Source organism: Chenopodium album, chromosome 11 (genome assembly GCF_948465745.1).
Source record: "Chenopodium album chromosome 11, dcCheAlbu1.1, whole genome shotgun sequence".
In the NCBI taxonomy this organism is placed as follows: Eukaryota; Viridiplantae; Streptophyta; class Magnoliopsida; order Caryophyllales; family Amaranthaceae; genus Chenopodium; species Chenopodium album.
The window spans coordinates 5,060,562-5,075,882 of record NC_137844.1 but is presented as its reverse complement, the minus strand read 5'-3'; the positions used below and the strand labels follow the sequence as shown (position 1 = coordinate 5,075,882).

The window sequence follows — 15,321 nt, the reverse complement described above, 5'->3', positions numbered from 1 at the left end:
ATTGCAAATAATATGTAACGGAGGTAGTATTAAAATTAAATTTTCTAGAGCTTAAACTTACAGAACGATTTCCCTATAAATTGTTTAAATCAAAATTAATTCCTACTTTGGGTCGTTTTAAAAACAAATTCCCTAAATAGTGTCCACGTAGGATCGGGTAACTAATTTTTTCAAACATTTTTTAATAAGTAAAACCACTAGTGGCAATAACGGTCTAAATAATAAAACCGCAATCAATATTAGCAGTTTTATCATTAAAACCGCAATCACTATTGGCGGTTTTTTAGTATGAAATATGTTTTTGTTTTTTTTTTTTTTTTTTTTTTTTTTTGGGTAAATGAAATTTGATTTCTTAATTGGTCTACTTTTGAGAATTTTTGTCAAGGTGTATTGCATTTTCAGTTGGTTCAGTACAGTTGGCTACTAATGGCATTATGCCTTATTCATCCCAATTCCTTATCTTATTTTTTAATTGGTTAATAGCTTGCTACATCATTATGCTTTCAGGTTTGGAAGAAATATTATATAAGTGGGAGGTGGAACTGTCAAAAAGTGAAAAAAGTTGCAGTAAGAACCGCTAATACTGATTATGGTTTTACAAATACAACCGCTACCAACAATTGCGGTTGTAAAATATAAAACCGCTACCATCAATTGCGGTTATATATGTAAACCGCCATCAACAATTGAGGCTCTATACTGAACCAAAAATAAATAAAAAAAAATCAAGGCAAAAACCCAATTCTGCGTGAACACTATTCAGAAAATTTATTTTTAAAATGACCCAAAATAGGAATTAATTTTGATTTAAATAATTTTTAGGGAAATTGTTCAAACTTACAGTATTCCATAACAATGTCAACACATGTACAATTCTCATGTAGTCATGTTTCATTAGTACACTCGTATACATTGACTGCATGTATATCTGTGCTTGAAAGAGTATTACTTTCCGAACAAGTTACTTACAGTTGAATTTTACCGACTAAATGCAGAACTCTGTAAAAATAAAGTTGATATTTTGCTGAAAATAACTGTAGCTGATTATTTAAATGAACTCTGTAATGTGATTAAGAAGCTATATGTTGATAACCTTCTTTACATCAAATGTCCTTTTCTCTCTTTTGATCCATGTCTTTTAACTTAAAAAATCTTTGGTAAATTACATGCATAATAAGACAGATTTATTTTTCAAAATATTACGTATTTTATACATATTCTGTTACTCCATTCCCTTTTTACAATTTACTTTGATCTTTTTCTTTTTGTTACGATCTCAAAATTTTATTTACTTTATAACAATTATATTTATAAATTTGAAAAGGAGGAAAAAAAGAAATTAATACAATAATAGTGTGTATATAATACGTAGTATATGCCAGTATTAACAAATTGAATGCAAAGATGATGACTTTATTAGATGCATAATGGCAGCTTTAATTTAAGCGGGAGTATTTTGTACAAAGTAAACAAACTATTAAACACTCTCTTCATCTACAATTACAGTATATGAATATGGAACATAGGCAGCTTTAATTTAAGCGGGAGTATTTTGTACAAAGTAAACAAACTATTAAACACTCTCTTCATCTACAATTACAGTATATGAATATCGAACATATACTTATTATGTATGGGTACTAAAATAAATCATAATCGTAGACATAATCAACAAAAGAAATATATGGAGAGACGGAGAATGTATGTTGAAAAGTAGTATTTATTTAATAGTATAACTTATCATACTCGTAATAACTTTAACTTAGAATAATTTTGAAATTATATTACCATGATTGATTTCTAGCTAATTAAAGGGGTGAATTATAATGGGATCGGAGGATAAAGATTTAAACATTGGATCTAATGAAACTATTACCTACAGCAAGACTACATTAAACTTTATGCATGCTAGCTCAACTGCTCAAGTGATAGCCATTCACTTTATTTATTTATTTTATTATGTTACTTGGAATCTTGTAAATGATAATGTTTATTATTTCTTGATTAAGTTACTCTATCAAAATGTGTGCTTTACATATAAAAAAAATTGAATTTGGATCATCACATCGAGATCTGATTGGCCTTTTTCAACCTGTTATTAGTTTGCTTAATGTGCCTTGGCCTTTTTTGTTAAGCGATCAATATCATGTTTTTAGTAATTTTGTAATTCTTAATGACCGTAGGAGAGGAATTTCAACCAAAATGCCTTGACACATAGTACTTTAACCCTTTTTTAAAAAAATTAACTTATACTACTATTTTAATCCTGATAGTTGTCAAATTGCTGTCACATAATTAGAATTGTTAATTTAGTTTTTCTTTTGTTTACTTAATTAGGGATACTTGATAGAGTATAAAACATATTTATAGGCCTTAACCATCAGCTTAACCTTTTGATTAAATTGATCCTTTAACACGGTATCAGAAAAGCTAGTTTACTCAAAGAAGCTAGTTTGATCCCTCCCTAAATTAATAGTAACAACCTATACTCTTTTGACTAAAATCTTAACTTTTATATGCTCGTAACTTACTTTATATTCTATATTCCACGTACCCCGTAATATCATGTTACACATATATTCATAAGTAGTGTACTTAAGTATTTCCGAATTATTCAAATTCCTAAATACGTCCCTTTGACTAGTTTTCACACACGGATACATTTATAATACAATTAATAAGGCTTAAATTATGCTACACTATAAACTTATGGTTGTTAACTTGCTATCGTCACCATTTGCATATTTGCATATTGCATACTGCATACGTATGATTGTATGAAGTTACTAATGGTTGATTCTCGTAGTTGAAAATTGGAAGAGCCAATCACGTGGTAATAGAAGAAGTGAAGAGTGAAGTGGAAAGGCACGTGATTTAAGAGAGAATATATCCCTTGCTTGTAAGAAGCGACCATAAGGGCCCCACACGATTGGGCCCTCCTGGGTCGGTCATTTGGGCTCTGTTTCTTTATCGAAGAACGAGGAGCCCATCAGATAAAATATTCTCTCTCTTCTTGGATGCGTTTGCTCAAGTCACGTCAGACAACGACCACCAAAATTTCTTTCCCCTTTCTTTCGGGTAAGGTTATCAACGATAAATTTTATGTCTACGAGTACAAATTTTAACCACTAAACTTAAAACACTTGCACTCTTGAGTCTAATACCAATGTACGAAGATTATTTAGGTACATTTATAATAATTCAGAGTACTTCGTAAAATTATTATAAGGGTATGTTCACATTTATTGAATTGCGCTGAACTGAGCTGAACTGAATAAAGGTAAAATGAATATTTTATGAGAGAAGGAAATTAGGAGTTGAAGTGAACTGAAATGAACTGAAATTAAGCAGAAGTGAACAGACCCTAAGTTCCATATAAAGATGAATCAAGATAGATGTCATTTACGGTCTACAATCTACACATGTTTTTTTTTTTTAATCATCGTAGCGAAATGTGAAGTTATTCACCTAGCTAGGCATGCATTCACTGTTTGTTTATAATACTTTTTTCTACGAAGAATGAAAGCTTAGAATTAAGGTGAAGCAGAGTGATCTTACGCTTAATGACATGATGTATAAATGCACATCATGCTCTCGGACAATGCTTGTGTATATTTGGTTTATTTTGTTTTGTTTTTTGGTATTTAGGGAGGACGGGTAATGAAAATCGATCATAAAATCCCTTAACCACCTGAGATATCCCTCGCTTTCATGTATTTGTGATTAATGCACATAACATGTACATTTTGAAAAATAACATGTAACACTAAGATATAAACATGTTCTTCGAATTACCCTGAATGTGTTATATCAATGTATAATTGAATGATACACTTGTATGTATAATCGAATTTGTAAAAATGAGACGATAGATTGAGTTTAAATACAAGTTAAAATATTAAAGTAATATTGAAAAGCTTAAACACATTTGTCAATTAAATTCAGTTCAAGGTGAACATTACTCCGTCCAAAGACCAAAGAATAATTTTTGTTAATGTGTGTAATCTATGCATGTCGTTTAGTTAATTTGGATAGTGGTGTGATGTGAAGTTAATAATCGTACGAATCAACTTCACACTGGAAGTAATAATGAAGACATCGCAGCCGTCAAAAATGTAACAAAGGTGAGTCAAGGTGATGTAAGAGAGTGGGTCCCAAGAGATTGTAGATAGACCAGAATTATTTGGGACAGGGACAAGAAAATAGGGGACCCAGCAAAAAAGATGTCACACCGCCGACGCTTCGAAGAACACCGTAGTTTAAGGTCCCTAGAGGGGCTACTCATATCTGGGACACTCACTCCGTATCTATCATTACCACCTAATTTGCCTGTCTTTGGACCCTGCGTTTTAAGTGGGGTACTTTGAAATTAGATTATGGCAGTATTATGTTTTGTTCTTTTGAAAAAATATACGACACGTATATTAAGAAAGATATTAGACTAGATAAACAGATGAATTAAATTACAAAATTTTAACAGAAGAAAGGGATAAGTTGTTACGGTTTAAATTTCATAGCTTAATTCATTCGATTACCTAGTTTAATCACTTCATCAATAAGCGTAATAAAAAGTGTGTTACAAGTATAAAAATACAGAAAAAAAGTATATATTTATATATAAAAAAAAAAAAAAAGGATTGAGGGAGTAGTTGTGAAAACTTGCTACTTTCAAATTTATGTTATACGAGTATGAATGGAATGATACGTGAATAGTAGGAATTTTTTGAAATTAAGAGTGTATAAAATAGATTTAAGTATTCAGTTCAATACTAATCAGCTCATATAGTCAATGAGAAAATGTTGATTTTAAACAAATAAAAAAGATACATGTTGTGATTAATATATATAGAACAAAGCAATTAGAATTAGTTGACATTGAACAATTGTCATTTTAGTTTAGCGATCAATACCATATTGTTACCTCATGTGTTCATTCCCTCTAAACGAATCATGCTGTAGAATGTGCATATTAGACCGCAATAAGGTATAGTTGGGGTACATATTCTATTACAAGGTGTCTCATTGTAGAAGGGATTGACCTATATGTTGCCATTTACAATAGAGGAGAGAGCTGCCCTAGATTATTATAACAAAAATAACTTATTACCTAAGTGTACTGTGTACATATTCCATGTAAAATCCTTGTAGCAAATTCATTTACTTTGAGCATCCTCCTACACATTCTATACTACTAGTACATATTGCACTTACTTTATTGCTTGTACTGTAAACATACACTATTCACCTTGCATTAATACGATCTACATTAAATATTGATAATGATATATGGAAAAATTCATAAATTAAACTTTTGAATAAAGATAGTACTATTCTTAAATAACCCTTCTAACTATTTAATTACTATCATCCATTGTATAAAAACAATAAGTGAATCATATCATAAATCTTTGAGCTATAAAAAACTATTCGCCTATATTAATTTAATCCAATTAGCAGCTCGATTTGCTTCACTAGAGACTAAGTAAACAAATAGAATATAATAACACTCTAACATGCATGTACCGGAAGAGCTAGCCAAGAGAGACACGTTATAATTGTAGATTTGTAGTCGTAGTGTATAAGATCATGGAATAAACTACACCAAATATATTTGAAAACTACTGAAATAATCATGATTGATGAGAATATATAATACAAGTACATAATACATAAAAAATGGACCAGCTAATATAAGGATAGTTAAGTGGGCCATAATGATGATGTTAACCCCGAAACCTCACCTTTTTCTTCCTTCTTATTCACGACCAAACCCACTCAATACCTCCCACCTTTCCTCACTTCTTCTTCTTTCTCTCTCTTTCTATACTTCTTCTTCAATTCTCTCTCTCTCTAACTATTTCTTACTACTGTACTACTATATATATATTCACCAATCAAGCTTTTATAATTTGGTTAATTTCAAAATTTGAGAATTTATATTATCTTTATACTTATTATTTGATGATGGCGCATTCTTCTTTGCAAGTTTGCATGGATTCATCTGACTGGCTTCAGGTATACACATTTAATTTTTATTCATGCATAAATTTATTTTTATTTCATAATTAACCAATACTATAGCATATAGGTCAATTTATATCACCTACATTTTCACCATTTTAAATGTTGTGTATGTTATAAATTTATCTTGTCATTTCTCTTTACATTTGTTTAAAGATGTTGATGTGAAGAAATTTCAACTCTCAATTATAATGTTATACGTAGTACGGAGTATCTATCTATAACTTTATACTAAAGGCGAAACCAGGAATGACACATGTCATCTCCTGGTTAAAAATTTTCCCTCCAAAAGTTTTTTTTATTTATTTTATTTTAATTTTTATTTTTTTGGCCAAAGCTTCTTAGAGAAGTTTTTAATACAAACTATACAATAATATTTCACTTCCGATTTAATAAGTATATTCCATTTGTACACATTCAAGCAAAGATATTATTCTTTTTATACAATATTATGCAATAATAGTTTTCTATCTTTAACTTTGTAATGTAATTCATAGTTATTTTTATTAGTCGTGCATATATTATTCACTCTGTTTTTTTAGTGTGATAAATTTTTTTAAATTTTTTTGTAAGAACTTTCATCGTATTTTGCAATTAGGTAGAATAATATTTTATTTATTAAATAATAGTGTTAAACTAATGCTAAGTATTAAGTATTAAACATTACCGTGCATGGCACGGGATTTAACCTAGTTATATACTACATATCTATTTAATTAATTAGTATAATTGTTAAATTTTTCTTGTTGTTCTAAAGAGGGAAAGCAAGGTGAATAAGAAGATTACTTAACAGCGTAATGTTACTTATTAAGGGAATAATTAGTACTCAAATTTTTAATGTTGGTGTAATTTATGCTGTTTTCCCATATCTGTTACATCTGTAGTAAGAACTTGCTCTTGTACTTAATTGGTTGTAGTTTAACTAAATTTATTATCCTAAGTTTATGATATTGCTAGCGCTTTCCCTCATTGTGGTGGAGTCTCATTCACCTAGATACTCGTAGAGTCATAGACATATACTATTTCCGTTAATTTTTATTATTTGCAATAAAGAGGTATTATTTGTAAAACATAAAATAAAATAATATTTTTATTATTTGCAATAAAGAGGTATTATTTGTAAAACATAAAATAAAATAATATAGTGGGTACTGAATATGTTAAATGAATGTACTACCAGGGCACAATGTCGGAGGAAATATCAACAGGGCTAGACTCATCCTCCTCGCCATCAGGAGGAACAACAACAACAGAGTGTATGCTAGCAGCAGCATGCTCGTCGAGGGCGGGACCGCCATTAATGGAGAGAAGGCTAAGGCCACCACATGACCAACACCTGAAATGCCCAAGGTGTGACTCAACCCACACCAAATTTTGCTACTACAACAACTACAGCCTCTCACAGCCTAGGTACTTCTGCAAGACATGTAGGAGGTATTGGACTAAGGGAGGAACCCTAAGGAACATCCCTGTTGGAGGTGGTTGTAGAAAGAACAACAAGAAATCGAGCTCGAAAAAATCCAACAATGACAACCAAAACCAACCCTTGAATGTCCATCTTCATCATGGTGGTGGTAACTCCATCCTTGGACCAAACTCGAGCCCTAACAACCCTATTGACCTCCACCTCTCATTCCCTCACGAGGTGCAATTCCCACCTCACCTTGCTAACCTTATCGGCGCGCAAATGAGCCTCGCCGGTGGGGGGAGTTTCATGGAGGGTGGTGGTCTAATGAGGCCAATAGACTTCATGGAAAGCAAGTATGAGGGTTTAGTAGGAGGAGGGAATAGAGGGCATGATTTTATGGGGGGCAATACTAATACTAATGAACAATTTGGTCTAATGGGTGGATTTGGAGGGTATAATGGTAATAATACTACTACTACTACTACTTTTGGTGGTATTTATTCTTCTAATTCATCACCTTTTGGAGTGTCTAATACTAATGATATGCATCATCATCATCATGATGGAAGTTCAGGAATTAGCTTCATGGATCAAAGATTGTTGCTCCCATATGATGGGAACAATAATGATCATCATCAAAGTGGGGTAGATGTGAAGCCTAACCCTAAGCTTTTGTCCCTTGATTGGCAAGACCAAGGTTGTGCTACTACTAATACAACTTCTAACCACAATGGTGCCAAGGACTCATCTTTTGGGTACAACATGAATAGTAATGGTGCTAGTCTTGGCTCGTGGACCGGCTTGATGGGTGGTGGTTTTCAATCTCCTACCACTAATTCACTAGTCTAGCTACACCAAGGGATGGAGCTTGCATACGATAGGGCGCTCATGACGAGTATCTTAGTAATACGTCGTACTTAACTTTTACATATACTCGATCTCTAATATCGTTATAGCTATTACTTATGATGACTAGTCTTTTAAAAAAATTACAATCATGACGGACTCTACTTTGATGTATGTTGAGAGTATTATGATCATAATTTGTCCCTGAAATGCTTTATAGCGTAAATTAGGTTTTTTTTTTTTTTTCTTTTTTTTTTTTCTTCTTTTAAATATAGTATCGATTACCCGTACCCAATCCGGTAAGGCAGTAACAATGTAAACTCGAGTTTTTTAAAGAGCAAGGTTAATGAAATGCATGTAATATAGACGTGGCCTGGGTCATGGATGTACTCCAATTTGAATAGCAAGAAAACGTCATGATAATGTGAATGAGACTTATGGGAGCTTCATTAAGTCAAAAAGGGAGTACACTATAATAGCATGCCTTTGCTAGAGTAGTATAATTAGTCCATGTAATTTGCTTTTATTCAATTTTGTTGTCTACCTTAGATTGGTTGGATCGGAAGACAAACTTAGGTTGTTGGGATTTGTTTGTCACACGAGGGCATATCATATATACATATCTGAAATATATATAATATATAGTGCTTTTTTATACTGAATTTAAATTCACGCACCAAAATTACATTGCATATTCTTCCCATCTCACAATATCTTACACATTTTGATTTGAGTTTTTGTAATCACAATATCCTATTTTGATCATATTTTTAAATAAAATTATTGATAAACTAGCATATATAGATATATATTTTAGATGCTTAGTTTCGAAATATTTGCCAGTGAATGATTAAAAATAATTAAAGGTGTACGATGACAAATATGTCTTAAAGAAACAGACGTGATACTGTGGGACAGTGCGACTACAGTTGTTAGTAGGAGTATAATTTTATACTTGGCATACAATATGCATACCTTTATTTTCTTTTCGTAGCTAGTGAACATGATAATGATGGGAACTACTACTACAAGTCTACAACACATAATTAATTATTTAATTGAATTACAAAAGTAACTTGACCTAAATGTGGTTAGAGTTTGAAACCTGGGAAAATAAAAAGAGAAAGCAAGAATTTCAGAAAGAAGAAAGTAAAATTCTCATGAGGAGTACAAAAGCATAATAACATGTGATTACAAAAACACTTTAAATCCAGAAAAATGTAGTATTTGCGCAAATTTTGTAAATGGTCCAGTAGGTTTGATCTATCAAATATCTTGGGTTTTGTAAACCATTAATTTCTCTCTTTTTAGCATGCTATAAGATAATGCCAAAAAGTGAATTAGTTGGGCCAAAGGGTCAAAAGACAACCCCCAGCCTATAGATCCACTTTAAATCATAATCATTTGGGACAAATTACATGATCTCCTTTTGAGTTTTGGATGATAATGAGTTGAGTTGTTAATTTAACAAATTTTAAAATGATTGAACCTTGATTATTTTGCTAAATAGAAGTTGTTGTGAGTTTATGCAACTATGCAAGAGTTTTGTTACTTCTATAATGAAACTTTGAGTCTTTTAACACATATAGACTAGTTTTAAGGGGATTCGAAAAATGAGATATAGATTTCGGGGATGTCATCACCAAACAATTGGTGGACATTACTTGTGTGCATTACCATTTTTCACAAGATAATGTTTTAAAAGAGTCACTTCCATAATTCCATTTATTTACTTCAAATGAATTTTTGTCAGAGTGAAAAAGGGCCTCTAACACTTCAATGAAGATAGATAAGTTGGCATGAAAAAATTGAAGCAACTCTATGAGATTAACACGAAAAGTTAATCTCCTCTCACAATATATTGTTTTACTTTTATTTTTTAAATAATTAAAGTGAAATAGTAAAGTGGCACGAAAACAAATGCATAAAGTTATGAGAGGAGATTAACTTGGAATGTTAATCTCGGAGGTTAACTAGTTCTTTGAATTTTGACATATCTAATAATGAAACTTAAGTGAGGCAAATAATTTAAGATAAATGGAGTAGGAACAAAACCAAAATTCATATTCTTGTATGGAGTATTACTTTGTATATTTGATGCAAAACATTTCAAATAATTGGAGTTTCAGTGTTTCATACATATTACATATTTTGGTGCAAAACTCTGTCATTTATGATCATAGCCATTTGTACAAGTTTTTATTTAGCTAATAAAATGTTTTAGTGAGTGTAGTATTTAATTTAAAAGACAAAAAGTTCATAAAAAATAAAATGAATAAGATGGTGTATAGGAATCCCCCAAAAAATTAACAGAAGTGCCAAATGTAGTTGTAGAAGTGCCTATTATACAGAGTAGTAGCGGTTTATTGTACAAAGTATTATTAGCTACTGTATGAACAAGCTTTTAGCCGTAAAGATATATATTCGTTCTGTATCTAAAAGTGTATAATAACCGAGCATACCTTTAGTGGTGTGAGATCAAACCCCACTAGAGGCACTTTAAGGTGGGGATTCCCTTACCTTTCCCCCGCACTTTCAAAGTGCCTAACCTGCTAACCCGAGTTGGAAGGACTTGTGAGAGGTTCTGACTCGATAAGGCTCTTCTCCTTACCAACCAAAAAAAAAAAAAAAAAAGGAAAAAGTGTACTGTACATCATTTTAAAATGGAGGGATTATTTGATTTTTTTTTTTTTTCAACGATAAAGAATACGTAGTAAATCAATTTTTCTACGGACTTACGGAGTACTAAGGATTTTGGAGCATTTTCACGGGCACCCCTCCCTCTGTCTCTCCTCCATTGAAGCGTACTCTGAATTCTCCGTTGAAGCGGTTAGTGAGCTTTCTCTCCTCCATTGAAGCAGCTTCTCAGGTAAAATGTTTTTTAAATTTGTTTATTTATTTATCCTATCATCGAAATCAATTTCTCAATCTGTGTTAATTGGTAATTTAATTCAATTTAGGGTTTCTCTAAGGTGGATTATTGAACTATTGCTTATAATTTAATTACCGGAAGATTATAAAAATGCTAGAATTTTTCTATTCATTAAGCGAGAAGGATATTTGATAATCTGTTGCAAAACCCTTCGATGCTAGGACGGAACTATGAAAATGGAGCCCGAATGTCATTTGATATTTTGGTAACCGGTAACTTTATTTTGGTTTACAATTAGACGAGTAATTGTCAATTAGAAACTGTATTCAATTAGATTTCAGGAATTTATTTACTGATATTTTGGATGGGAGTGTGTTTTAGAAACTGGGTTGTGTGTGGATGAATTCAAGCTAATTAAAGCAGATTGGATTAAAATGGTTTGTGAATTGGTGATTTGGGTGTTGAATTTAGTTGCTTTTAAGTGTAAAGAGCTCCGCAGCTTGGATCTTTTCGAATTTTATTTTCCGATAGAACTAAATTTCCCTTCATTTAGTGATAGCTTACTGTGATTTGTAATCCTCTTTTAGTCTTTTTGCAAATTGAGATTTATGCTGCTAGTGCTTATTAAGTTCTTCCGGGGGTTTGAATTTTCAAGAATCTATCTTCATTTCCTATGAACAATGCAATTTAATTGGATGAGCTCTCAAAATGGTGTTCAGTGCATGGGAGTAAGTTCATTGGTAGAGTGGTGTGACTTGTGAGATCTTTGAGAAGAGGTGTGTGCTGAATATAGTGTGGGTGATGGTGATGATGCGTGGCAAGCATAGGGGTATTTGGAGAGGAAGAAAGTAGATGCCCCATTGTTATGCTGTAGAACCTTGAACCTGCTATAAGAATTTGAGTTGGCTAAAATGGGGGTTACTTTTTTTTTTATTAATTGATGGTAATGATTAAGGCTATAATTTTGTTACTATTTAATAATGTGAGAACGTTGGATCGTCTGTCCAATTTTGCTCTTTGATATGTCAACTTCTGTTTGCTGTTCTTGCTGTGTAATTTCTGATTCAGAAGGGGCATTTATATGGCTTGCTGCTAATGGTGAAAATTTGTGATCTATGATGTTTTTGATTTGACATTCCTACTAACTACCTATAATTCCAACTAATAATGTTACAGTTACTAGTTAGTAGTTCTTTGGGGCTTTAATAAAATTATACTTCGAGTATGGTTTGCAAAATTCCCCTGTTTGTGCTTTCTAGTTATTATTTAGACTAATACAAAGAGATTGCTCTCAACCAGTGTTACCTATGTTGTGGTACATGGATGAATTCTAGAAACACAATTTGCTGAGTGATTGTATTAAACTAGCCCAAAAGTGGACTTTGTCCCAATTCGCATGATTCCCGGGGGTGTTGGGGGGGGGGGGGTGTGTGGTGGTTTTTAGTGAATTAGGTAACACTGCTCTCAATAATGCTTAATGACATTTATGAGAGAAACTCACAATAGGTGCATAAAGCAGATGATGACTGTTGCAACCCTGATATCTTGTGTTTTGAATGATAATGTGATTTTAACTAGAAAAAGGTCACTGTATGTTATGTTTCGTAAATTTTTGAAATAGTGACCCCTCTTATTCAGAGGGTCACTTTAGGCAGAATACTGAGAATAGAGTTACTTTGATACAAAAAGATTACTAAATCTGAAAATGGGTGTTTAGTTTGTTTAAGGTTCACTATGTGATGAAGAGGATCAATATATGTAAAAGGGATCCTGCTTTGTTTGTTATTGTAAAAGGGATCATTTGAAGTTCACTGTTGCCTATTCAATGCGTGATGCCCCTCTTTACTCAACGATTGATGTTGGCCTATATATTCCTTTTTGTTCAGTTTAAGCCTTCAACTACTCAAAGAGGTGTTTGGCAATGATAAAAAGATCCTTCAATTCCTTTTTGGAAGGAAGTCAATATTATGTTAGAGGCTTATGGAGAGATTTTGTTTAAAAATGTGTAAAAGTTGGTGTGGATGTCGATCTTAGGAGAGAAATTGAAGCTGGTAATTTGCAGTGTATTATATTGAAGGTGCAACGTTCTGCTTCTTGCTTCTACTTGCAGAGTTTTAGGAGGGTTCACTGATCTGTGGTGTACCCAAGTTCATCTTGCAAGCAGTCACTAGAATATCTCTTACCTCGTTTCATTTAGTGAGGCCTAATCCGCACTTTCGACCCTTTAAAGTTTACAGCTGCATCAAAATTAACTTTACACTAGCCAAGTGGTGGAGGGGAATGTCTGATTGCATTTGTAGGAGGCTTATACATCATTCTATTTTTTATTTAGTTGCTTCTTTATATTTGCAGTATTTGCATTACCAGGCTACACCTTTGACGAGGTGAACATTGACTTTGCACAACCCAAGGGTTTGTACTCTTTTTCCCAATCTAAAAAGTGCTATATACTGATCATATGTGAATGGCTACAACCTACGGGCTTGGCAAGGAAACATCTTATAACTATCTATGCCTTGTGTCTACTTAGATTAAACACCACTATGATAGCGACTTTGTTGCCACTGTCTTTGCCCTGAACAGGAAGCATCTTTCCTCTTATTTTCTGTACCTTTGAGGCTTTGATTCTTTGAACTAGGGAAGAATTCTTTTAAGCTGTCATTTTTCTCTATCTCTCTCCTCATCACATGCATTATTATTTCTCCATTCAATACCCACAAACAATTTTTTCCTAGGACTCTGTGTAAGCTCATTTGTTGCACATAATATGAAACAGAGGTAGTATTCTCATTTACTAGGGAAGAATTCTTTGAACTAGTTGGAACATATGATGCCTTTGAGGCTTTGATTTTTATGATGTTATTATCTGGAGATGTTAAAATTTTTTAAATTAAATGCAGGAAGCGAAACTTGGAATTATTTGTACTTTTGCTGTATCTGAATGAGAAAGACATGATTTGGGGAAACAAATTAAAAACGCACACATAAATAAAAAAAAGTATTTCAGTTCTTGCTAAAGCCGAGCCTTGGACCTGCAGTTGTTTGGTCTTGAACTCTAGCCGAATCTCAAACTTCATTAGTTTTTGAGTTGGGAATATTTTTAGTCTGTGTACACTTTAAAATGCAATGCCTATTAATCTCTTTATATCTTTTCCATGACTTACTATTGTATTTGTGATATTTTGTCCTTATGTTTTCTGCTATTCCTTCTCAGGTTAGAGGATATTAAACAAGATCAGCTGTGTTTGTACTTCCCAAGAGGCAGCTTTTTTTATTGTGAAGAATTTTTCTTGCCTTTCCTAATTCTCTGGTGGAATATGCATTTCATTAAGCATTTAAGAAACTTACATGTAAGGTCTATTTTTGAAAAAAAGTACGTCTTATCTCAAGCTCGCTGTCTGCAAACTGACGTTTCTCAGAATACCAAGCCTAAGAAGTACAAATATCCCTCGATCTACGACCCATATGGATCAAGACCAGCACCATCGGAAAAAGTCAATCAGTTAGCAGAGCAAATTATTACCTTAACTGCTGAAGAACGAGCTCAAATTGGTCCAGCACTCAGAGAGATTCTCAAACATCCTAAATTGGAGAAGATTTCAACTGAAGGCTTAGACTTGGGTGCTGCAGCTGCTGGAACCAACACTCAGGCTGAGGAGAAAAAGGAAGAAAAAACTGCATTCGACGTGAAGTTGGAGAAGTTTGATGCTACTTCTAAACTTAAGGTGATCAAGGAAGTCAGGGCGTTGACCAGTCTAGGACTGAAGGAAGCCAAAGAGCTAGTGGAAAAGGCACCGGTAGTACTTAAACAAGGGCTCACAAAAGAAGAGGCAGAAGGCATAATTGAGAAAATAAAAGCTGCTGGAGGAGCTGCAATAATGGAGTAAAACAGAACGAAGACAGAAAGCAAAGCCCATTAAGAAAATGGATAGGTTTCAGGAGCTTCTGGTGTTTTTTACGCTTTTAATAGACAACAATTATTCCGGCTACTATGAGAAACGAAGACATTAATAATTTGGCATATTTTTCGATGGGACTTTGATGTTGGTTAGTTGTGCTGTAACTGGGATTTTCTTCTAAGTCTTGAATATTATTGATATTTTTGGTCCAACAACTCCTGACTTTAACAATAAGAAATAAGAACTAGGAAGAAAATATCAAATCAGTACCCTTG

General features: G+C 32.7%; 1 protein-coding gene and 1 pseudogene across 3 annotated transcripts; both read left to right on the top strand.

Moving 5' to 3' along the window:
- The first annotated feature begins 5,810 nt into the window (after positions 1-5,810).
- LOC145568339 (dof zinc finger protein DOF5.6-like) lies at positions 5,811-8,910 on the top strand. Of its 2 annotated transcripts, XM_081627769.1 has the most exons (3): positions 5,811-6,015; positions 7,202-7,889; positions 8,004-8,910. In XM_081627769.1, exons 1-3 carry the CDS (start codon positions 5,962-5,964, stop codon positions 8,276-8,278), a joined length of 1,017 nt encoding a protein of 338 aa, XP_081483895.1. In that variant the 5' UTR covers positions 5,811-5,961; the 3' UTR covers positions 8,279-8,910. The 2 variants fall into 2 exon arrangements, with proteins under 2 accessions (XP_081483895.1, XP_081483894.1); XM_081627768.1 differs by having other exon boundaries at positions 7,202-8,910.
- A 2,084-nt stretch (positions 8,911-10,994) lies between these two features.
- On the top strand, positions 10,995-15,262 carry LOC145568338 (large ribosomal subunit protein bL12c pseudogene; annotated as a pseudogene). Its single transcript, XR_014095809.1, has 2 exons — positions 10,995-11,144; positions 14,362-15,262. The product of XR_014095809.1 is annotated as a large ribosomal subunit protein bL12c pseudogene (transcript).
- The last annotated feature ends 59 nt before the right edge of the window (positions 15,263-15,321 follow it).

Excerpts from the sequence above, each read along its gene's own strand:
- LOC145568339 (XM_081627768.1), top strand. The coding sequence starts at position 5,962 with ATGATGGCGCATTCTTCTTTGCAAGTTTGCATGGATTCATCTGACTGG. Across the intron at positions 6,016-7,201 it reads ATTCATCTGACTGGCTTCAG|GGCACAATGTCGGAGGAAAT; the intron begins GTATACACATTT and ends ATGTACTACCAG.